The sequence below is a fragment of the Danio rerio genome, chromosome 15 (genome assembly GCF_052040795.2).
Source record: "Danio rerio strain M-AB ecotype USA chromosome 15, GRCz13ab, whole genome shotgun sequence".
Lineage (NCBI taxonomy): Eukaryota > Metazoa > Chordata > Actinopteri > Cypriniformes > Danionidae > Danio > Danio rerio.
In genome coordinates this window covers 28,192,023-28,217,833 of record NC_141035.1, presented here as the reverse complement: position 1 = coordinate 28,217,833, position 25,811 = coordinate 28,192,023, and the positions used below count along the sequence as shown (strand labels likewise).

Sequence of the window (25,811 nt, the reverse complement as noted above, 5' to 3'; positions counted from 1 at the left end):
ACTTTCAAAAAAAAAATTATTTACCCTATTACTTCCGTGTATCAAACCATTAATCAGTTTTTAGTGAACGATGATTTCCGCCGTGACTTTTATTTTGACACCCCAGTCCTCATACAAAGATTGTAGTCTAGCCTCTTCAGCACAGAGATAAACAAGCAGCAGTCGCCAGTTTCGTCTGCGACCTTTTCAAACATTACTGATACAAAACTCAAAACTCGGATTGCTGCCGGTTCATCAGAGAGATGGTGAACTCTACGTCGAAAAGGTAAGGTATTTGTCTTCACAGAGCTTTTATGAACCGTTATGGCTTGTGAATTTAATAAGCGATAAAAGGGGGACACGGGACCATCTAGTGTAGTCTCGTCGATGAATGTATGGCCTTATGATCCTGCAGTCGGTCGTCGATATTTATTGCCATTGATTTAAGTTCGTAGTAATAGATTTGCGTTTTTATTTATACAAATCTGTTTTGATATGAGCTCTTTAGTGAGAAATGTGCATTATATAATCTAGATGTTTGTTTTTAGACATATATGTTAAGACAATAGACTATCACATTTAATACAGACAGATAACAAATTCAACATTTAGAGTAAAAAACAAAAGGAATTGAACTCTTGAAGTGATAATTTTGTACCATCTGAGCTTCGATTACGTCTTTAGACGAAAAAAACAGGACGAAGTGATCAGTTGAAGCACATGGTCAATAAAACAGCTTGAGGTGTAACGTTAGGGGATGTTCCTGGGTGTTGTTTGAAGATTGATAAAGTCCTGCACTGGCGCTTCATCTCTGTTCTTGGAGTGTAAAAATAATCCATGTCATGATTTCTTTTTGTTTAAAACGATAGTTTCATTAAGATATTCTTCAGCACTTTTACAGTCAGTGGGCAGATGCATGAGAAGACACAATGATGCAATAGTAAACATAATACTTATAATGACCATTACATAAATATACATAACTCTATATGTGATGTTGGCGAAATTAGGCTTTAAAATGATTATCTGGTCATTAACCACTCATCACATGGTCTTATGATAGATAACTGAAGTTCTTCCTCCTTTATGGAAAACACTGTGTTCCTTTTTAGATGTTGTTGGTTCATATGTTTGGTAGAAACTATATGTGTTACATTTTGAGAGCATAATTTCCTTTCTAAACATTTCAATTAACAGAATTCTGATAAATGTGGGTTCAAGTATCTTTTGGTAGCTTCTATTTGCACTTTATTATTTAAAATGGGAGTATTTTATTAAAAAAAAATAGAAATCAAGAAAATGATTCAGTAAGTTCCACTTACTTGGACATCTTTACTGTTATGTATGTGCTAAATGATACTGTTTAGTAAAATGCTTTTATTGAGTTCAGAGTCAGAAATTAACTACAGATGTAATTACATTCAGGTATTTTTTCTGTTGAAGTTTAATTGGCTAATATGATCCATGTGCAGCACACAGTGGTTAAATGGCAGTCAAAAATTCACGTTATGAAAAAACATGGGGAAAAAATGTTCAAATGTTCTCATTAAATAAACATCTCACCACAAAACTACGATCTGTTTACTACCCACACAGCTCACTTCTAAAGGAAGTGATGCGCTCACTTTCAGAATGATGTAAAAAGGCCAGAGTACATTTTGTTCTCTGCTCTCTTGATATAGCAAAGACTATTGCCTGTATTCAACCTTATTCCTGGCATAGTTCCCATAGTCTCCTCCTCCCATCGCCGTGCAAACGAACTTAGCTGAACCGCTCGCACTCGCCCTCGCTCTCTCAGTCAGTCGGAGGAACTGCATGAGTCTCAGCAGAGCAGCTGGAACGAGTCCCAGTACTGCATACACATACAAGAGTCAAAAACCTAATGCTATTTAAGAAAAAAAAAACATCCCATAGAATTTGTCCCAAATGCTGGAAAATAAACCACAGGGTTGGTGATGGATGATAAAGTAAATCTGCTGCATATTTTTTTGCATTTCCTGTAAGAGTTTGCAGAGAGAACACAGTGTTCCTGTAACTACCTATATGAAAACAACACACACTCTCTCTCCTAGACCTTTTCTCATCTCGACACAGTGGGTTGTTGCTTTGCTGGAATCCCTAAACTTTGACTTTTAAGAGAATGTTTGGTGTTATAATTGTAGATTTTTATTTCATATAAATCTTGTCACCATTAATAAATAAAGTTTGTTTTTGTTTTCCATCATTGATAGTAATAATTGATACGAAATGTTTCTTGAACACCAAACAAGCTTATTAGAATGGTTAACACAAATTTCTAATCAGCCAATTGAAGGATTTAAGCTGGGGTCACACTAGAGTTTGAGTATGCGAGACGTGCTGCCAAAAGGGGTGGGGTTAAACAAGATAATTAGACATTTAAAAAGGCGAGCGATTGGTCCATATTTTAATTTTCTGTCCAGAGGGGTCATGTTTTGATCCTCGATTGGTCTCACACAGTCAAGTGATGCGATTTCGCAAGTCAGAGTTCACCAAGTTTGAACTTTGCAATGCAGTGAACTGAGAAACTTGTCGCACAATCTTGCGTTTTTAGTAAGACACATTTGTGTGCGTATGAATGGAAGTCTATGGGGTGTAAAGTCCAGTGTAACTGCAGTCAACCCGGTACTAGTAAGGTGTAAATAATAAAGTGGGCGGTGAGTGTAAGCGTGCATAAATTGGAGCCGCACAGTATATCATAAAATTAATGCTATTGCGCTAATAGTATATGCAATATGCATATCACAGATATGTTTGACAAATTAGGTTTATTTTATGCAACAGTTGTTTATCTAAGTTTGACCAATGACATGGGGTCTTACTGTCTGCTATTGGCTGGATTATCACAAAGGTAAATCCAGTGCTGAAAATAAATACTAAAGTCAGGTGTCGAAGAAAATGACGACAGCTAATCAGAGTCAAAGTACCTGCTGAGGTTTGCATTCGCTCATAGTGTTTTAAGGATTAAATGTTTCCACCTTGACTAGGCATGGGACGATAACTGTTTTTAAGGTTCATCCCGGTTTGGAAAAGTCAAGGTATTAAGAAATATTTTTATCCACCTGTCAGAAACATTTACTGACCCATGCTTAATCTCAACTCAGCTTTTTAGTCAGAATTAGAATTAATTATATCTGAATGTTATTTTAATATTATTAAATGATTTAAAAACAAAGCTAATAAAAATAGCATTTTTCTATGGTAATGTTATATTGTAAGAAATACTGTTATTGCAACACTCAACAGCACTATCGTATATCAAGCAGTCCTAACATGGATATGTTTATGTAGATTTCTATTTTTACAATAATGTAAACCTGCTTACTGCACACAAAGGATGCCTTTGTTTACACAACATAAGTAAACATGGAACATGTATTCATGTTGTTTATTTGTGTCAACGAAATTTTGGGGCCCTCGAAATGCAAATATTTTAAAATGGGTTTTAGAGGCCAAATATTTGAAAACCGTTACCATTATTATTTTAAACTACAAACAAAGGTACTGTGTACATTTTACGCATTCAGCCTGTAGAAATTGTGAAGTTGACAACAACAATAGCCGACTAGGGTCATGGTGTTAGCATAGTAGTATTTTTTTTTTTTTTCCCTTTCAGTAATTATAACATGTTCATTTGAACCATGATCATTTAAATAATTATCTGAATGTAAGTCTTTTCAAAAAGGCAAAGGAATAAACATTAAATGTTTTTCCCAAAGTTTGCAAAGGAAACACTGTGTTCTTTAAACAACCGATGTCAATGCAAACTATTAAACTGATATTGTTGCTGATATTGCTTTTAAAAGAAAGGTTAAGAATTGTACGGTCATAGTAGGACATTTATACCCTGTGAGTTCTTGTATCAAGTCACAAACAGCTTCATATCTTGATGTACTGCCGGATTAATATCAATCAGTATAACATCTGACATGAACATTCCTCCCTGCCATCCTGCTATTATAATAAGAGGTTCAGCAGAGTTTGTTTGAACGGGTTAGGATGGGTTGAGCTGTGCGTCCAGTCCAACCTGCACCAATACAGAGTGTTGACATTTTACCAGTACACATAACACATGGAGTAAATCCCTAACCATATAAACAACACAAAGGGAGGGTGTGACTGTTGTGACGTTGCTGAAGGACACAATGTTCCTGAATTCATTTACAGAAGCTTTGGCACGAGATTCTGTGCACTGTTTTAAAGTACTTTTCATGGCTTGGGGGATGTTTTGAAAGAAATGTGTTTGTTTTATAAGCAAGGATGTGTTTAATTGGTCAATTATGCCTGGAATGTTAAGGAAAAAGTGTATTTATGGTGTTCTTTCTATAATTGGTTGACAAGCATTTTCTGCTAAATATTAGAAAGTTGTTTTTTGTTAGTAAAACTTTATTGTCACTAATTGTAAATAGGAATGTCACAATCTGGTTGCCCTCGAGTCTGACTCAGAGTCTTTTAATTTTAAGTATCTACCGATACCAAAACCCGATCTGATACTTCTATAATGCATAAACAAAAAATAAAGAGTGAACAAACAAATCCAGCATGTTGCTTATTTTTTATTTAATTAACCTTATTTTAACATTAAACAACTCTTTTAACAAACAGAGAACTTCTGTCAGTTAGCTTGAACAATCAAGTAATAAATAACATACATTCTTCACTTTTGAACTTTAGTGCAACAATAAATATAAATAAAATTTAGTACAAAAACAAACAGCACCTCAACCTAAAATACCTGGCATCAATCCTAAGTTTACATATCTCACAGTTTGCTATGGCAATGTTGTCGTCATAAACTTTAGAATATTTCCAGGCCACAGACATACTCGCACTTTCCACTTCAAGCTAGTTCCGTGTTCTACTTTGCCGGCATTTAACCTATAGTGTCTCTGCAACTAAGGTCCTGTTTACACTGTCAGGTCTTGATGCTGAATTCCGATTTGTTGCCTGTATCTGATTTTTTTTTTGCCTGTCAGTTTACATGTTCTTATGACCCATATCCAAAATAATGTGTTTACACTTGCCATACAATTTACGATGTCGCACATGCATAAAGGCAGGTTCTAGCATCTGCGCCACACTAGCCATGATGGAAGAATTTGTCTTGCTTTTAGCTCTGCAATATATGCGAAGATTTTTTTTTTGCTTTACACTGTCATAGAACAAAATCCATTGTGTCACTGATGAGCAAAAAAATCTGAATTGGGCCACATTTAACTGGCAGTGTAAACGGGGACAAAGTGATGTCATGCCGCACGCGTTGCTGTTTTTGTGTGAAGTCAAGAAAGAAGTCTAACTCTGTGCCACCGCATAACTATAGATGTTTTAAAACGATATATCTATAACAGGTAACAGCTGATTCCAATAAAGTCTGAAACCGTCTGATTTCCGATCCTGTGATTGGATCTGGACATCTCAAATTGTAATTAAGATATTTCTGAAACAACAAATCGGCATATTAGCTTAAAATTAAAAATCTTTGAAAAATATTGGAGTCTTTGAAATAATAAACAAAATTGTTAAATGTATTTTAAATAAAAGTTTTTTTTTTAAGTTTTTTAAAATCGTATTAATAGATTACTTTGCATCCAATGCCACGTTGAGCATAAATACAATTATGTGGGAATTCTTTTTTTTTCTTTTTTTTTACAAAAATAAATATAATAATCATAAAATTGTAATGTTTTAATTAACCTAAAACAAGGCTATGTTTTTAAAGATTAGTCATAACATTATCATGTACAGTACAATTATATAATATCTTTTCTGACCTTTTCTGAAGATTGTATCCATTTGCACTTAACATTCTGAGAGCCGACTTAAAGCTATCATTATTTAAGCTTAGCTGTTATGATTATGTGCATCATTGGATTTAAGCACTTTACCTATAATCTTCTTGGTCTTATTACTCACAGATTGGATCACTAAATACAGAACAACCAGTTTATCTTAATACTTTCCCAGAACATGCAAAGCCTAAAATAATATAAAGAGCAATCATTTATGTTACATATTATGCATTTTAAATTGTTGACATTCCCACATAACTAATAAACCCCCTTGTTGTCATGAATGTGATGAATGTGCTCTTTGGCTGTTATTTATAGCAGGGCTTGTGGACGGTGTTTGTAACGCTCGCTTAGTGTACGAGTTTCTCCCACAGTGACCACCGGCCGGGAGCAGATTATTGTGTAATCCGATGTGGTTGCCTGGGGCTCAAAATTGAACACAGAGTTCTGCCACAGCTTGTCTCAGACATGTAGCTTTTTGTTCAGACCTAAAACATGTCAACAGAGTTCAATCCTGATAAGATTTTATGTACTGTACAAGGATCATCATTATCACACAATTTGATTTTCGTCACTCAAAGAACAAAAAGGTGTTGATTGTTTTATTACACTATTTTTATTGGTGTATGTGCAGACTTTTTTTTTATGTCGTTTTTTATATACATGTTAAATTTCTTATAGACGTGTATTTAAATCTGCATGTTAGCTTTGGCAGTTTTCCATGAATTGTTCTGCTTCAGAACTTTACCCTTCATTAAATGTTTACTGATCATGTTTAAAGTTCACATTATTTTATTCATTAATTTTTTTATTTTGCATATCACTATCGTTGTGTGGTTGGTTTTATGCCTTTTTTTGTCGATTCATTATTATGTCAGTTGGGTCCAGGATGCTGATATGTCTGTTTATGTTTACCCTGACTCTGCAAGTTCTTAAACAGGCTTGTTCCTGTGTGTTGATTCTTTTGGTACACTGTACGTCACTCGAGCATGATTTGGGAGAGGAATGTTTTTCTTTACCAAAGTGCACATAGCTTGACTTGACTGACCACAGAGTACGTGCCGAAAGAAGCCGTGTGGCAGGAAACCAACCTTGGCAGAAATGGCATCCACATATCTGTCCTGTTTACTGTACAGCTAAATACAATAACACAATAAATCATTCCTGATAGGCCTGCTGATTATCTTCTAACAGCAGAAAAGGCTAATCAAGCTTGCATATCTAAAGGAAATGTTGGACTATGAAAAAATATTAACAATTTTTTTCATACATATTCAGATCAGATCATGAGTCATGGCTTATCATGACCACAGGACATTTACCAGACTTTGTTTTCAACATTAAACCAAAGTAGTTGCAAAATTTTGCTTAATTTAAGCTGAAGATAGATTATTCTTTTTTGTTAAACACTACAACAGAGCTTTGGGATTCCTAATGCAAGTTTATGAAAATTATACCATTACCATGCATTATAGCCTCGGTATACTTTAAACTAGTGCTGGGCCGATAAAACGGTATTGGTATTTATTGACTGAACACAATTCAATTCATGTTTATCACTGAAGCACTTTTACAATAGAGATTGTGTCAAAGTCACTTAACATAGAAGTTCTAGTAAACTCCAGACTTTAGAGTTTAAGTTTAGTTCAGTGTGATGGTTAAAGTTTTACTGCTAAAAGTTCAAAGAGTGAAGAGTAAATTCATCAATGTGCAGCTTCACAAGTCAAAAATCCAAGCAAACCAATGAGAGAAAAAAAAATTCACCAACTGACGAAGCGAAGCGAAGCTTCGAGAGAAACCAGGCTCAGTTAGGCATGATAATTTTTCTTCTATTGACCATTGTTAATTACGATAAAAAAATGTTCGGGATCGAAAACCATCGTCTTAATAAAATGTGTCTGCTGAGCATGCACCTTGGAAGGAATCCCAATAAGTTAGGGTTTATTTCAAATCAAGACGCACAGCTTGCTCGTGCAAATAGAGAGAGAGGTAATCATTTCTCAGGACATGTAGTTAAAAACATCTCAACTTTCAAAAATGTCGCGTGTGCACTGCGATTTATGCAAGTAGAACTAACCAACCTGCTTCACACTTTGCATAGAATATACACATTTCTGTAATAATGGCAAACTAATTACCTCAGACAAACACAGAGCACCCAAACACTGCAGTGCTTTTTACTACTCTCTATAAATGAAAATCTTGTAAATTTTATATATCAAGTTCAAGTTTAAGAGCCTAGTTGACAGTTATTTATTGAATTATAAGACAGGAGATGAGATATTTTTGTTAATTCGTTTGACTTGTGAACATATTGGCCTTAGTAATGTTGCTAAATTAAAATAAATTGGTTAAAAACAATAATATTCCTAATATAAATGGATTGTATGTTGGATGCTAAATAATTATTGATACTGAATCATATAAAATATTTATATTGTGTTAAATTCTTTTGCTGTATCGCCTAGCTCTAGTTTAAACTAAAACTGAAAACTAAAATAGCGTCATTTCAAAATCCGCCCATAAGAAGGTTTGTTTTGAAGTAGTTTCGGCAGGTCGAAGCTGCTCGTTATAGCAAAACCATTTGTGGGAAATTCTTTGGCTCCTAAACCCATTTGAGCTACCAATGGTCTATGGCAATTGGGCCAGTTGGTCTGTCCTTGAACTCCACCATCTTTGACATGCTATTGACTTCTATTTCATACCTATGGAGGTTAGACAGGACAACAACATCTAACACAACAACACGTTAGCAACATGAATACACTGAATGGTTGATAGTGCAGATGTAAATTTCAGAATGAGTCACGGCTCTCGAAAAGAACCACTATGTCATGCCACATCTTTTTAAGTTCTAACCACTAGCTGCCATTGTTGTTGTGTTGAGAGGGTACATGCGAGCAGCATGATATGTTTACAATCCCAAATGAAAATGTTTTTTATACTTCTATTCCTTAAATATTCTTGTAAAAGGACCACAATTAAGCAAACAAAATACAGCGAGGCAGAAAGTAACATTGCCCTAAAAGGGCAAAATGCAGTAACTACACATTACGTCCAAATTGAGTTAAAGCCTGGAGCAGGTTTTGTGACATCTGTTCTCTCTTGTGTTTCCTGGTTAAATATTTTCCCTGGCTTTGAGGAACAAGAACGTCAAAATTGTAGTAACTACACAATCCAAGCTGGTGTCAACTTTAAAAGGCTTTTTGTTCAGTTTCAGTATTTGCATGGATATTGCACTTTGCCTTTATAGGGCATACTACAGACATGCTATTATCTTCAATCAGCAATCAAGTTAATCCAGCACTGTATATCGTAAAGGATTATTTGACTGTGCAAAAAAAAAATCTTTGCTGAGACTTTGGCAACTTTTTGATGGGTCATTTGGGAATGTCAGAGGTCTGTGGAGTTCAATCCTGTTCAAAGCACAAAGGAGGTCACAGACCGAGGGCTGGGAGGGACTCTATCAGATAGGAAGCATGGGGGAGGGCCGTGGGACAGGCTTTAATGGCATAAACCACAGCGAGTTCTTCTACATACTTAAAACCAGTGGAGGAGGGGAGTGCGAGTGAAAGGCTTCCCCCTGACTTCATTTCAAGTTTATCTTGGACTTTTTTTGACAAGGCTCTAGGATACACAAAGCACCAGAACACACTAATTACTGCCGGGACAACATTATTGGAGAGAAACCAAGATGTAAGATGCAGAGGGAATGGAATTTGTTTTTCTGTTGTTGTCTTTTTAAGTTTTGGTTGAAGAAAAACAGTGGAAACAGTTGAAATAATTGTGTTTATTTAAGTTCAATTACGTTTTTCTTCCTGTTTTGCCTTGTTGGACTATTAGAAATCTAGTCGTTATTAAATAATTTTATTTCTTTATTTTTTGTTTTCATTCTTATTTAGGCCCAGTTTGGAGCAGCGGAAGGTGCGTTCGCGTGACGCGGCGCGCTGTAGGAGGAGTCAGGAGACGGAGGTGTTTTATGAGCTCGCTCATTCGTTACCCCTTCCACGACGTATCGCCTCCCACCTGGACAAAGCTGCCATCATGAGGGTGACACTCAGCTATCTGCGCATGAACCGCTTGATCCAATCTGGTGAGTTCTGTAGAAATATATTAGGTACCTGCATAATGTCCTAATGCTGATTTATTTGTTTGACAAAATCCAAAAATACCTCAAAAGTTTGCTTTAATGGGGAGATAAACCACAGAAGGAAAAAACAAAAAGAATTACTGTAAATTATGTGAATGAGGTAAACTAAAAACAAATATAACTAAATATAATCGTACTTGGTTAGTTTGGGGGTTGTTTACAGTATTTTGTAACGAATTCCCCTTTATCTTGGTAAAATCTAGCAAAGTGTTTCCAAATGTTAACATACTGAACTCTTCGAGCAAAACTGTAAATGTAAGAAATGCAGCACAGAACGCATTAAACATGGGTAAATTATATTTGTTTTGTGCTGACTACAGTGTGTATAAGTTACATACAGTATGTTCATCTTATTCTGCTTTGGCAATATTTGACTGTCGTCACATCCAACAGGGTCGACTAAATCACAGACTGAAAAATCCGAGACTCCCACCGATGGCTTTTATCAGCAGGCATTGGCTGGCTTTATCCTGGTGATGACAGAGGAAGGGGACATGGTCTTCCTCTCTGAAAGTGTCAGCAAATACATCGGCATCACTCAGGTGAGCATTGAAGTACTGCGTCAAAAACAACACCGTGAATTTTACGATGTGTAGAGGTTAGCTCCAGTAGCAACCCGAGAATAGTGCGCCTTTGGATTCCTCGGGTCTGGAATGAGGCACAGTGTACAAGTTACGTGTGAGTTCAGACCCCTTGGAATAGGTCAGATCCTGCGGGGAACACAAGTAGTTTTAGTGCCTTGTAAACTACCAGGACTAAATGATATACTTCAGACGAAATTTGAAGAAGGAACTGGGACGGATGTATCAAGTTAAATCAGTTCAAGATGAGGTTTGTGGGGAGTTTGTTTCAGGATTTTGAAACCTTTGGTTAACTTGCTGGTTAATGTCTTTGGGATGTTTTCTACCAATATATCGCTGCAAAGGTATTTCAAGCTTTTTAATTAAATAGTATATCATGGGATTTATAATATTTGTATGTAGATTGCTACTGAGTGATGCAATGATTGAAAAAACATCAAGGTTATTGATAGAGAATTGAGATCGTTGGCATTTATTTCTAAGCATGTGCTTTCAGTCATTTTTATTGTGATATTGTCAAGGAAGGAAACATGGCTGATAATCAAATACAAGAGTGAACCAATAGTAATCACTCATTGTAATGCAGTTAATGTATACTTCGAGTGGGTTGTTTATTTTTTCATCTTAATTTATCACATTCATGGCATTTTGATTGTTTAAGCTTGTATGATCAGAAAAGCAAATATTGTTTTGATATAGTCACTATTATATTATGACATAATAGAATGTATATGCTAATAAATAAATATGTTGTATTGTTGTGATATCTAAATATATGTTAAAATATCTACTTGTATTATATAATAATATATTTTTAGTTTTCTAAAAGGTTTTATGTTACATAAAGGGGGTTACAGAAGGAGTTTAAAGAAAGACAGTGGGTGACTTGATGGAAAGGGCATGAAATCTCATACACATGACCATCTATTCAAGCTGAACATCAAGTGATTCCTTGTTGGGTGTCCAACAAATACATACTTCAGAAAATGCTTTTATGTGCACAATAAATGAGCAAAGTAAAAGTGGTATAATTTTTGTATATTTATGTGTCATAATAATATGAAATGTCTGTTTTTTTATTTGTCATTGTAAAGCTGGAGCTGCTTGGCCAGAGTGTGTATGAGTTTGTTCATCCCTGCGACCAAGAAGAATTGCGAGACATCCTTGCCACAAGACCAGGTATGAAATATTTCTGTTTTTTGTTGGATTTTAGCTACTATGTTGTGACGTAATGTTCATAAACATGTTTGGGACTAACCAGGATAATTTGTTTCATCTGAAGGTGTTTCAAAGAAAAAGACAATGGAACATAATTTTTTCCTTCGCATGAAGAGCACACTTACCCACACAGGAAGAACCGTTAATATCAAGTCTGCAACATGGAAGGTACGCATACTGTTCACATCATTTTAAAATTGAAGTTTTATGCCAAAAATGATTAGAATAATAAATCTTCCATGAAGGCATTTTCCTACTGTAAATACGTCAACTTAATTTTTGATTAGTAATATGCATTGATAAGAGCCTAATTTAGTAAACTTTTAAAGTTTCTCAATATTTAGATTTGTTTTTTAAACCCTCAGGTTCTAGATTTTCAATAGTTTCCATATCTGTAAATCATAACAAACCATACATCAGTGGAAAGCATATTTCCAGAGCTTTCAAATAAAGCATAATAAATTAAATAATAAAAGGAAAAATTCACACAAGTTGGAACTTTTACTCTCCATTTGCACATCCTTAATTGGTTCCGAACCTTTATGAGTTTCTCTTTTCAGTTGAACAAAAAAGATGTTTTCAAGATTGTTGCAAACTAGTAGGCATTATCTATGTTTCTATTCAAAGATGCAGAATAAATTTTTACGCAAAATAGGAATATCGCAAAAAAGACATGCAAATAAAGCAGCGTTTTCATCCAAGTAGTCACTAGAGAACAAAATCCTCACTTCCTGATAAACTGGCACCAAATATTAATAGTAAAAGTAGAATTTGCTGCGGTAGGAGAAGCTGCGTCAACCTTCTCTTCATTTAATAAATTACTTGTGTCTCAGAATGCAAATGCTGTCATGCAATGAACGTGTGGTGGCGTTTGAAGGTGTGAGACGCGGAGCACAGACAATCATGACTATTCAGGAAGTTATTAATAATATAATAAGACTAATACTGAAACGGTTACAGCATTTTAGAATGACAAAAACAACATTTCAGATGTTCTACAGTGTGCTCAGCCTGCTGGTCACTCTATTTACACACATTTTATCATCACATGATCTCTTAACAAAATCACAGGACTTTTTAATGTGCATACTAGAATGTTTTTGATAAAATTGTCTCCATTGCAGTTTATGCGCATGCTTATAGGTGGATGAAAACAGCTAGTGTCTGCTGGTTTCCAACATTCTTTAAATATCTTCTTTCTTGTTCAACTGAAAAAAAAGAAACCCAACCGCTCTGAAACAAATTAAATGATGACAGAATTTTCTTTTTTGGGGTGAACTATTCCTTTTAGCTGCATTCAAGCTAAACAAAAAGTTGTTTATAAAACATTTAATGTCGTGACTAGGATTAATCAGTACCGGCATTGGACTTCCTTTAGCTATTTTGACACGCAGCACCTGTTAGCCCATCTTTAGAGGGTGTAGGCTGCTCTGAAGGGTATGCAGGAGTGTATCAGCATTACCGCTTCACATCAGCCTGGCTCTTTGTTGAGCTATGGGGTCAAGTCCCATGAGTGCATATAACAGGACACAAATAAGCAGGAGGCAGAGATCCAGCTGCAGTCTGTGCCAAGACAGAAGGCACTGATCCAGCTCGACCACTCACTTCGCACGTCATGTTACACAATATTGTGCTTTCATCTTAGTCCTCTGTAATTTGTTGAGAAATGGACAAACAGCCTCGATGAAACTTTGGTTGTAAACTCTATGAACTTTAAATATTGTTAAAGTTTAGGGTTTGTAAGTTTAGCAGATTAGCACTCCAAAGCTGCATTTATTTCATAAGCATGTGGTAAACAATTATGGTAATATTTTGAAATACTATTACAATAAAAAAATGACTATTTTTCTGTCATAATCTATTTTAAAATGTAATTTATTACTTTGATGTCAAATCTGATTTATTTAGCATCAATACTTCAGCCCTGAGTGTCACATGATTGTTCTTAAACCATTCTAATACACTGATTTTCTGCTAAAGAAATATTTTGTGAGCAATATTTTTGTGGAAACCATGATGAATTTAGGGGACCTTCAGGGGCCTTGATGGGTTTCTAATTATTTAAATATGAAGTTAAACAGAACAGTTTCTTAAAACTAGAACAATTTTAACAGTTAAAAAAAAAGTCTCACCTGTCACTTGTAATCAATTAAGTGCATTAATGGTGAGGGGGAAAACAGGGTATGTGCGGGAAATTTTAGGCCCTTAAAGTTTTTAATGCTGTTTTGCAAGGTATTAAATTATATATAGTTTTTGATTATGCCATGTATGGTTGTATGTTAACGTTTGCCTGAATTAAATCTGTGAATGTCAGGATGCTGTGTAGTTTATGAAATCAATAAAATCCTACTATATTTGACATCATGCTGCTTTGTTTACTGCAGTAACCAAGGCAACACCATTTATTCTGCAGTTCTATAGGCGTCAACGTGCTGAATTAGCTAAATTTAATAGAATTGTATTTAGTAGATGAATAATGTTTTAGTTTTGGATTCATTTCTTTTGATTCGTTAATATTTAGTAAATATACTGTATGTTAAAATCTCGCCAGTGTTTCCGGTTGAAACCTAAAGTGGTAATAAGGTCTTAAAATGTATGGAAAGAGTCTTAAAAAAGGTCTTTAAAGGTATTGAATTTTACTCTCTGATTCCTGTAAATTTTCTGAAAAATGAAATAAAAACAGTTGTTGTTGTTTTTTTTATATCATTTAAAGGTATTGTTCATCCCAGTGGCGGTTCTAGTTTAAATGGCTCGCCCTGGGCCAACACCTATATTGCCCATGCCACTAGTTCGCCCAAAAATAGAAATTCTGTAATTTACTCTTTCTTCACCTGTCACAATCCTGTTTGTGTAACTTTTTCTTTTGAACACAAAAGATGTTGGAAACCTTTAATCATTGACTTCCTGAGTATTTAGGAAGTGTTTTGTTACTTTGGAAGCTAATGGTTACCGGTTTCCAACATTTTTCAAAATATCTTCTTTTTTATATATCAGAATAAAGAAAGTTTGAAGGGTTTGGAATCACTTAAGTGAGTAAATAAAGGGTAAATTTGTATTTTTGGGTAAACTATCCCTTTATGCTTTTCATATATTCATTCTAAGTGCATGCTTGTGCTTGTTTTTTTTGTACAGCATAAACAAATAATACATTTCTCTTTAACTCCATTAAACGGTATCTTTCCATTTCTTCTCTCAGGTCCTTCATTGCACAGGACACATGCAGCCTTTCAGCGGTGATGATGAAAACTCGCCCTCTGCTGGAAGCTTCCTGACATTATTGTGCGAACCCATACCTCACCCATCCAGCGTTGAGTTTCCGCTCGACAGCAGCACTTTCCTCACACGCCACAACTTGGACCTGACTTACACACAGTGTGACGGACGGTGAGACATCTCTAAATGAAACGCATGCTTATGCAGAAGCACATGAATTTAACACGCGCTCAAAGGTGCTAAAAGTTAAATATAGTGCCTGATGACCCCAGAAGGTCAGCTGGGTTTGTGTTTGTGTAGCGTCTAAATACTCGTTTAATCCACCCACATGTTCAGTGAAATTAACGTTACTTATGATTCAGCGACTTAATGAGCCTTGCAGATTCTGTTTGATTCTCACTTTCTGTGTTTTAAATGCGTATGGAGGACATCTAAAGACAGATTCATTCATGGTGTGAGAAAGCATGTGACTTGGGTTTCCTGTTTTTTTTTTTTCCCCTCCTCTCAGATTGCACTTAGAGCATGCTTTATTTATAGTGTCTCAAGGTTTGAGATTGAACACAACAGTCAGATTTTATGTAGGACATTTCTAATGCACAGGTTTTTAACTAAATTTAGATTCTTATGAGGTAAATCTAAGGATTGAATAAGCACCACTGCAAAATGATCTCGTGTTTGGTCAGTATGTTAGAGGGTAGGTGTTTTTTGAGGGGGAGGGGAAGTGATGGGTCTACATTCCATCATGTAGAACTGGTTGAAAGGGGACAAGGTCAGAATGTTTTAGACTTTGTTTATACTCTGTTTTGTTGTTGAACAGATTGACAAAAATGTATCTTAAATGCATAGTTCACCCAAAAATGAAAATGTACTCACTCTCAAGTGGTTCCAAACCTTTATGAGTTTTCTTTTTTGCTGTTGAACACAAAATAAGGTATTTTGAAGTATGTTAAAAAACGGTAATCATTGACTTCCATAGTATGAAAAACAAAAACTCAGGAAGTTGATAGTTGCACAAACATTTTTTTAAACGACTTGTTTTGTGTTCAACTGTAAAAGGAAACAGGTTTTTGTCAAATGAAATGTAAGTAAATGATGATAGAGTTTAAGCTTTTGGGTAAACTATTCCTTTCTTACCAAATGCAAACAATAGACATAAATAAGTCACTCAAAATGAATCCAAAGTCTGACCATCAAATGTTTTTTTTTTTTTTGTAGTTGCATCGTTTCTTGCAAAAATGAGTGGTGCATAAAACAAAAGATTAATGAACAAAAATATTTGACAAAAATGATAAAAGCATAAACCACAAACTTTCTAAAGATTTTAAAGTAAGGAAGGAAACTTAAAATAATCATCAACTGTTTTGTGTTCACAGTGTCACTGAGCTTGTCGGATACCAGCCTGATGATCTGATTGGCCGCTCTGCTTTTGAGTTTTTTCATGCCTTGGATTTTGATCATGTATCCAGAAGCTTACACATCTGTAAGTTTACGCATGTCTTTCCTGTGGTATCATTAAACTTTCATAATACATTTAGTCTTAACCACAATCCAAAACAAATGATTTCTAAGGATAGTGTTAAGGCTGATTTATACTTTTGGATTGAGTGATTGACATGGCCCACGGCACCTGCCTTGCACGTAGCCGTGCATTTATACTTCTGCATACTGTTTGTGTTGCTCTGCAATAACGCCTCCGATACACTAGCTGGCAGTAGGTTTTTCTGTTTTTCTGTTTCGAGTTTCTTCATGGGTCTTTAATTTTTTCTGAACGCTACCTTAATGTACAAGTAGCTGTAAACACAAAAAAAGTTTTCATCTGGAGCTCCTTCATGAGACTCAACACTTAAACAGCCGCACCAACGGGTTCGAGTGGCTCTCAGTCCTGCCACACTGGTCACAGCTACCAAGCCAACCAATCACCTTGCGCTACGCATCGTTGCGATATGTAGTTAAATTTATTATGAGGTGCACGTCAGCATTGGCATCAGCCACGTCGAGGGCTATTCAACCGCACGAAAACTGTGCTGGAGCATACACGTGCGCTTGACTCAAATATAAATCAGCCTTAAGTAATTTAATGTTGTTTTAATTCTTTGTATTTTTTATAGAATTATAAAAGTGGCCAATTATAGTTTTTTTTCTGTGTACTTCCAGTGTTCTCCAAGGGTCAGGTGTGTACCGGCCAGTACCGTTTTCTTGCTAAGAATGGAGGATTTGTGTGGACTGAGACTCAAGCCACTGTCCTCTACAACAGCAGGACCTCTCAGCCTGAGGCGGTGGTCTGCCTCAACTTCATTCTCAGGTAGCTCAAACATCTTTGTCTTCTGCCCTATTTTTGCTGGATCTGATGTTGTTTTATTAGCATTGACATACTGCTGTAGTTTTTATTCATCAATTTTATTTTCTGTAATTTTTTTTATAGTTTTTTTTATATTTAGTTGGAAATCACAATTATTAGATTTTTTTATTTATTTATTTATTTTTAAATATTTCCCAATTTTTACTGTATTTGCTATTATATTATTGATTATATATTTTGTCCTGCAGAAAGTCTTTGTTTGTTTTATTTCAGCTAGAATAAAAGCAGTTTTTATTTTTTTGAAAAATATTTAAGGTCAATATAAAAATATCTAGTAAAATATTATGTGCTGTCATCTTGGCAAAGATTTAAAAAAAAAATCTGTTATTAGAGGTAATTTATTAAAACTATTGTGCTTAGAAAAATCTTCTGTTAAACAGAAATTGTGGAAGGAAATATACAAAGGAGGCTAATAATTCTGACTTCAACTATATGCATGTATGCAAACTATAATAAAATTATTTCAAGGGGCAAAAAGATTTTAGTAATCTGTAATAACCAAGTATTAAAATTGTATCTCAAATTGTTTTCAATTGTTTTAGTCATTTATTCTGAATATAATTGAATCCTATATAACATTCTGTCTTATGTGCTAACTCAAATAAAATGTTCACTTTTTTCTTAAATGTATAGATAATAAATACAAAATGCTTGATCGTATGTTCAATTACACCTTAGTGTTAATGTAAAAGGTAGTAATAGTTTGTTTTCCTCTTTCTGGCAGTGGTGTGGAAGAGCAGGACGTCGTGTTCTCATTAGAGCAGACATGTGAGAAACCAAAGCCCAAAGTGGAGAGGCTGATGGTGCTTAAGGAGGAGCAAGAAGACTCTGACATGGAGGAAAGCAGCACTGCCAAACTCTTCCTGCAGATGAAGGAGAACCCAGAGGAGCTTCTGCAGCTGGCACCTCATTCTGGAGACGCCATCATCTCCCTGACAGGTGCCCACAATCAGGCTTTTACACACTGCAGAGTTGCTTGCCCCTTTGCAAGGCCCCTCTGCTATTTCACTATATTCGACAAGCTTTCATTTCTGGACAAAGGAGAGAAACAGTCTGAGCATTACTATTATAGACTGTTGCTATAATCATTACTCTGATGTGCTTTAGTTTAATGACTTGCGGAGCTGTGATGGGAATTAAACCCTATTGGCTATTTTAATAAGGGGGAGGACCTATTCGATCCGTACTCTATCTATGTTTAAGATGAAGCTAAGTTACACATCAAACAAAAAAAACCTTTAATAATGCTTGATTATTTTCATAGAGGGTTTGGAGTTGTCCTTCTGCTGTCCGCAAAGTCCCAACAGTGTCCCGGAATGCCCTCAGGACTTCTGCACGCCTGAACTCCGCAAGCTTCTGTCTCCAATATTCGATGGACCGGCCAAATCTCCCCCTGCAGCGGTGTGTATGAGGGTTTGTTTGTGTATTTATTATTTGTTGAATTTGAACCATTTGACGTTTAAGGGTTTGTTTCAGCAGAGCCCCGCTGAAGAGCTCCCCATGGAGATGGAAGGAGTGGAGAAGTTCTTCGCCCTCAAGCCTGAGGAGAGCCTAACCCCGAAAGGACAGTCAGAGGTAGATCTCAAAGTAATGTTGAGATGCTTTATGATATGCTTAAGAGGAGAATCGTGGGTGTTTCATGCATTGATTCTCTGATAGGCTGTGGATGAGCTTGATTTGGACATGCTAGCTCCATATATCTCCATGGACGATGACTTCCAGTTGACCTTCCTGCCCCAGAGTGAAATAACACCACCTTTGGAAATGCTAACCAGTAATTCTAGGAAACGGTAAAGTATGATTATGAATTCAACAGATTTGTGCGAGTGAGTGACTGACCGAGTGAGTGACCGAGTGAGTGACCGAGTGAGTGACCGAGTGAGTGACCGACCGAGTGAGTGACCGAGTGAGTGAGTGAGTGAGTGAGTGACCGAGTGAGTGACCGAGTGAGTGACCGAGTGAGTGTGAGTGAGTGAGGGAGTGAGTGAGGGAGTGAGTGAGGGAGTGAGTGAGGGAGTGAGTGAGGGAGTGAGTGAGGGAGTGAGTGAGCGAGTGACTGAGCGAGTGACTGAGCGAGTGACTGAGCGAGTGACTGAGCGAGTGACTGAGCGAGTGACCGAGCGAGTGAGCGAGTGACCGAGCGAGTGACCGAGCGAGTGACCGAGCGAGTGACCGAGCGAGTGACCGAGCGAGTGACCGAGTGAGTGACCGAGTGAGTGACCGAGTGAGTGACCGAGTGACTGAGTGAGTGACCGAGTGAGTGACCGAGTGAGTGAGTGACCGAGTGAGTGAGTGAGTGAGTGAGTGAGTGAGTGAGTGAGTGAGTGAGTGAGTGAGTGAGTGAGTGAGTGAGTGAGTGACCGAGTGAGTGAGTGAGTGAGTGAGTGAGTGAGTGACTGACTGACTGACTGAGTGAGAGAGATATTATCCAGAAAATTTAAACACATCTATTGTATACCAAGGCTATGTTTATTTAATTAAAACACTACTAAAAAGTGATATTAATATGATTTTAAATACCTCTTTTCTATTTTAATATAGATCATTATATTATTTTATTGTTAATATTTCTATACTGTATTGTCATCAGCTAGTTTTTAGTCTGACATGAACCTTGTCAGAAATCATTGTATTATATATGAATTAAATGTTTTATGTTTAAATGTTTTAATAATCTTTTCAAAATGAAGATCTGTGTTTGATTGTACGATGTGTCTTTAATGTCCCGTTATGTGCTGTTCTTCACATCAGGTGTTTGGAAGATGATGATGATGATGACATTCCTGTTTTGGCTGCTAGATGGGACAAGAAACAGATGAGCGGCTCGGTAGAGGACCAGCTTCTGCTCAGCCACACATTACTGGTAAATTCAGCTTATTTTTTAAATGTGCAGAAGTAGGCTGTTAGTAAATCTGAACTAGGGCTGCACAATACTGAGAAAATATGCAATATATGATGTTGCTGTGATCATGTTTTTTGCTAGACTTCCTGACAATCAAAAAGCATTGTGTATTTTATTTTATTTGTACTCTGCACTGTATTGGTCTCAATTCCTGGAGGGTCACAGCTCTGCATAGTTTTCCTTCAGGAATCCAATTTGAGACTCAATATTTATCGTAGAAAAATACAAAATTGCAATGTCAATTTTCCCATATCAAACAGCCCTTATTTATGTCATGATCATATTAAAATAAACAGATACTAGATATAGTGTAATTACATCTAATTTGGGCTAATCAAAACGATGTGAAGGTGCAAACATTTAGACCAGGAGTTCTCAATCTCGGTTCTGGAGGTCTGGTGTCTTGCAGATTTTAGCTGCGCTGGTTGTGGAAATTCAAAATTGACCCAAAACATCATTAGGATTGGCAATGAAAATTCGGACAGTGGTTAATCTTGTGTACTAAGAGCCACAGAGAATTTAAGGGGAATAAAAAAAAACTATTTTAATAGTCATCCAATGTTTGCAACACACAAATGCTTGGTACACAAATTAAATATCATTTATCGCACCTCTCAGTGATGCCAGTATTTCATATACATTTATTGCGATAACCACAGTCAAGCCCGAAATTATTCATACCTCTTGTGTTTTTTTTGTGCATTTATTGTGCAGCCCTAATCCGAACCTTGGTACAGGAGTATGCTGGTACATGTTTCAGGGTCTGAGTCATTTGGGTGGTGTTTTCTGTGTGGTTTTCAGGATGGCTTGTCTGATGGTTCTGATGAATTTGAACCACCACCTCAAAAGAGAAGTCAGCTTTTAACCGACAGGGACCCGTTACTGGGCGGAGTGCAGGCATTGTGTGACACAGCAGGTATACAGCTTTATTTTAAAAGGGGTCATGAACTGACTTAAGTATTTGTTTTGGGCTGTTTTTTTGAGGTCTGTTTATGTTTTTAAAAAAGTTGTTTACACCAAAAACATCATAATTCAGATGTAATAGGCTTTTTGTTTAGTTGTTTTTGTCCCGTGATAAAAAAAAAGACTTGTCGAATACTTGCAGCCACTGTTTTGATTCTACATATACTCTGTTACTCATCTAGTATAAAATTCATGTAAGAACACATTAGATTAAAATTGATTATGCTGATCTATTGGAGTTTTAAAATGTTAAACATTCCATGTTCATAGAAATGTTGCAGCCATTTGTTCTCTGAAGTCATAGTATTATTATTTGTACCATACAGACTTTGAAGGAAATATCTCAATGCCTTATTTTGAAATAGCTGGAGCTTCCCTAAATCATTTCCCATAGTGTTATTGTCTGACAGTAGTCAAGCTATGATAAAAAACATCTTATATTATTCTCATTATATCAAACCTAAAATTTAGTCTACACCTTATTAATACTGCTAACACCCCTCCCACTCTCTTCACTGTATTCTCAATATACTTCAATCATGACCATCAATAACATTTTGCGTCCTTGCTGGACAGTTGTTGTTTTTTTTATTATTATTTATAATTTCAAAACTTTTTCTGATCCATGCTTTCATCAGTCCATCTATGCAGCCGTCCATTCATGCATATACACATACATCCATCCATGCCTATATACATCCATCCATTCATGCATCGGTCAACTCATGCATATATACACCCATCAATCTATCCATGCATATATACTGGATGCATGGATGGATGGATGGATGGATGAATGCAAGTATTTACCCATGGATGGATGTATGGATGGATGGATGGAAGTATAAATGCATGGATGGATGGATGGGCGTATATATGGATGGATGGATGGATGTTTATACTATATGCATGGATGGATGCATGGATAAAAGTATATTTCCATAAATGGATGGATGGATGGAAGGATATGCATGGATAAATAAATGCTTGGATGGATGGATTTATATATGCATGGATGGATGGATGGATGCATAGATATATAAATTCATGAATGAAATTATATTTCTATGGATGGATGCATAGATGGATGGATGGACGTGTATATATAGATGGATGGATGTATATACTGTATGCATGGATGAATACATGGATGGATGGATGTAAATATGCATGGATGAAACTATATTTCCATAAATGGATGCATGGAAGTATTTATAAATGAATTTATATATGCATGGACGGATGCATGGATGTGTATATATGCATGGATTAAATTATTTTTCTATGGATGGAAGTATATATCCATGGATGGTTGGACTTATATATATATAGATGGATGGATGCATGGATGGAAGTATATATGCATGGATGGATGAATGTACATATGCATGGATATGGATGGATGCATGAATGGGTGTATGTACTGTACACATCCATCCATCCATGCATATACACATCCATCCATCCATGCATATACACATCCATCCATCCATCCATGCATGTATACATCTATCTATATATATATATCCATCCGTCCATGCATATATTCATCCATCAAAAACATAGCAGACCTCTAAAATAGCATGATAAAGGCACATTGACTCTTAAAAGCTGACTCATGAACTTTAATTTCCTTATTTACAGCTCTTATGAGGGACACTTTCCTGTCTCGTCCACCTGACTTACGAAGACCTGTCGGGGAAACATTGCCATCCCTGACTTGAAGTAGAAACCAAGTGGACGAGTCCTCAGCGAGCACAGCCACCGTTAACGGGAAGGGTTCTAAACAACCCTCTTCACCCTCAACATGTATCAACATAACATGTATTACAGAGAAACAAATGTTTAACGCACAAAACACAGGAGGACAATTAGCCTATACATTCTGTCCATCACATGCGTCCATTTGTGTACTTCTTTTGTTTTCTTTTGTTTTTTGCCCCAATATTATAATCAAAAGTAGTACAAAAAATAGATTTAGTTAACGGAATTAGTATAATATAGTTATAAACTTTTAGATACCCCCCTATTTAGATCTGTTATTCAATTTGATAGCGACATTTCTGGAAAATAATGGTGCTTCGATCACCCCCTTTTCTTTTCGCCGTTCAAGTCGTCCAAAGCACAAACACGGCTAAAGGGGTTTCGAAACGGAAGATGAACTTGGTCAAGATATGCTAGAAAAAGTTGTTCTACCACTTGTAGCCTTAATCGAAACCTGTTAATCTCATACCTTTGAGCAGAACCTCATTTGACCGTAAGCTGAGCTCCACGAGGTGTTTTCTTGCAGCTAGAATTATGAGTCCGAGCGGCAAAACGGCTGACTTTGAGCGGTTGTGATCGTGCTTTTAAAGTTAGCAGATTACTCACCGAGGCCATAGCTGACAAACGCAACAAATACTCTACCTGTGATCGTCTTTTTATAAAGCATTTTATACACTTTTTGCAGTTACTACTTATAAGTGAATCTATACTTGGTGTTCAGTTTATCGAAATATTACCGTATCATCCGTAACAATTTTCGAAGATACGACCGTCTGAAAGCCTCGTGTTTTGGAAAACAAGAAGATGAGATGTTAGCTAGACAAACATGCAGATCATCTTGATTTCTCTCCATCATGTTTGACGCAGTAGAGACAATTTCTTTAAAATAGTGGCATACAGGATTAGTTGTGGTGCTTTTATTGTGTTCATTTGAATGTGAATCCGGTATTTGTGGGCCCTGATTTGTGGAGCTCGTACACTCATGACTCCAGGGCCTCATTCAAACCGTGTCCGGTAAGACACATGCCTTTCTCATATGGATAACAGGTCTTCTCTTAGACATCTTGTGTATATTACTTGTGTATTTTTGCATCCTTTATTTTCAATGTACTTATAACTTGTATTGACTGATAAAAGAATTAAACCATTTTAAATGCACTCCAAACATGTGTTGGGTCGTTACTAGACATCAAAATGTGACAACACTTTTTTTGATGTAGTTTTAGTGGGATAGTTAAACACTCAGAATTCTGTTGTCATTTACTCACCCTTCTCTTTTTCCAAACCATTTGTTTCACCAAAAAAGAAAGATGCATATATACACACACTCACCAGCCACATATTATCAGGTACAGCTTACTAGTACTGGGTTGGACCCCTTTTGCCTTCAGAACTGCCTTAATCCTTCATGGCGTAGATTCAACATTCAACATAGATTCATTCATTTTCTTTTCGCCTTAGTCCCTTTATTAATCCGAGGTCACCACAGCGGAATAAACCACCAACTCATCCAGCATATGTTTTATGCAGCAGATGCCTTTCCAGCTGCAACCCATCTCTGGGAAACATCCATACACACTCATACACTACGGACAATTTAGCCTACCCAATTCACCTGTACTGCATCTCTTTGGACTTGTGGGGTAAACCGGAGCACCCGGAGGAAACTCATGCAAATGCAGGGAGAGCATGCAGACTCCACAAATAAAAACCAACTGACCCAGCCGGGGCTCGAACCAGCAACCTTCTTGCTGTGAGGCGACAGCACTACCTACTGCACCACTGCATTGCCTATGCCACATTCACTTAAATCACCTTTCTTCCCTATTCTGATGCTCAGGTTGAACTGCAACAGATTGTCTAAATACGTTGAGTTGCTGCCATGTGATTGGCTGATTTGAAATTTGGTTAATGAGCAGTTGGTCAGGTGTACCCAATTAAGTGGCGTTGAGTGTGTGTGTGTGTGTGTGTGTGTGTGTGTGTGTGTGTGTGTGTGTGTGTGTGTGTGTGTATGTGTATGTGTGTGTGGGGGGGTGTGGCTGTAAAGTTGGAAAGAGACTTAAATTTTAGGAAAACAATTTTTGTATTTTACAATATACCATTTATACATTTAATATTTAATTTAATACAAATTTGTCTGTATATAGGAAGGTATATAGGTGTTTTAAAGGGAAACGTTCACTTTTTTGCTTATTCTTTTAAGAGAGTTTTTTTTTTTTTTTTGGTAAACAAGACACTTTCAGGTACAGGAATATGTTATTTGTGCATTTTTAAAAGCATCTTTCAGACTACATGCATTTAAATACACATTAAGGTCATTTTCTAGATTAATACTTTACATTTTATTTGCATCTGTAGAATCTTAAACCTTGTGTGCCTTTAGAGACACCGTAGTATTTTTTATTTATTTATTAAACTGTATTTTATTTTTGGGCTGATAAAAAATGTACCACAAAAATGGACCAAGGTATTTTTTAAACATTTTCCTTCTCGTTTCCTTTTCATAAATCCTTTTCACACAACCCATTAAATCTGCAATCTTTAATCCAAACCCCGCTGAAGCATAAAATCATGCAATCTTTGTTAATAGGGTTTCATTCTGTTGGACAGACTTCAACTGCACAATGCTGACGCTGCACAAATCCTAATATTGAAACCGCACAAACAGATAACGCTGAAATATTGAATTGTTGTTTTTCATTGTCTTGTTTTGGCAAATACTCACGTTTAGTTAATTTTACAAACATTTAGTTAATGTATAAAAGACAGTCATACTGTTTTGTTTATCCAGTGAAGAGAATACACAATGTTCCAGCAATCTCTAACAGCGTTTAATATTAAACACCAAAACAGAAGGCCTATGGCAAGCCGTTTG

General features: G+C 36.2%; 1 protein-coding gene across 8 annotated transcripts; it reads left to right on the top strand.

Moving 5' to 3' along the window:
- Nucleotides 1–138: 138 nt before the first annotated feature.
- hif1al (hypoxia inducible factor 1 subunit alpha, like) lies at nucleotides 139–24,101 on the top strand. Of its 8 annotated transcripts, none has more exons than XR_015508414.1 (15): nucleotides 139–265; nucleotides 9,689–9,879; nucleotides 10,330–10,478; nucleotides 11,612–11,696; nucleotides 11,800–11,903; nucleotides 14,932–15,119; nucleotides 16,322–16,428; nucleotides 17,103–17,250; nucleotides 18,032–18,246; nucleotides 18,572–18,708; nucleotides 18,787–18,882; nucleotides 18,967–19,127; nucleotides 19,727–20,170; nucleotides 21,011–21,125; nucleotides 22,817–24,101. XR_015508414.1 is itself a non-coding variant. In XM_087282558.1 (15 exons), the coding sequence occupies exons 3-15, from the start codon at nucleotides 10,696–10,698 to the stop codon at nucleotides 22,894–22,896; spliced, it is 1,590 nt and encodes a 529-aa protein (XP_087138684.1). In that variant the 5' UTR covers nucleotides 139–265; nucleotides 9,689–9,879; nucleotides 10,330–10,695; the 3' UTR covers nucleotides 22,897–24,101.
- The last annotated feature ends 1,710 nt before the right edge of the window (nucleotides 24,102–25,811 follow it).

Excerpts from the sequence above, each read along its gene's own strand:
- hif1al (XM_087282557.1), top strand. Across the intron at positions 10,479-11,611 it reads AATACATCGGCATCACTCAG|CTGGAGCTGCTTGGCCAGAG; the intron begins GTGAGCATTGAA and ends GTCATTGTAAAG. Across the intron at positions 11,904-14,931 it reads TCAAGTCTGCAACATGGAAG|GTCCTTCATTGCACAGGACA; the intron begins GTACGCATACTG and ends TTCTTCTCTCAG.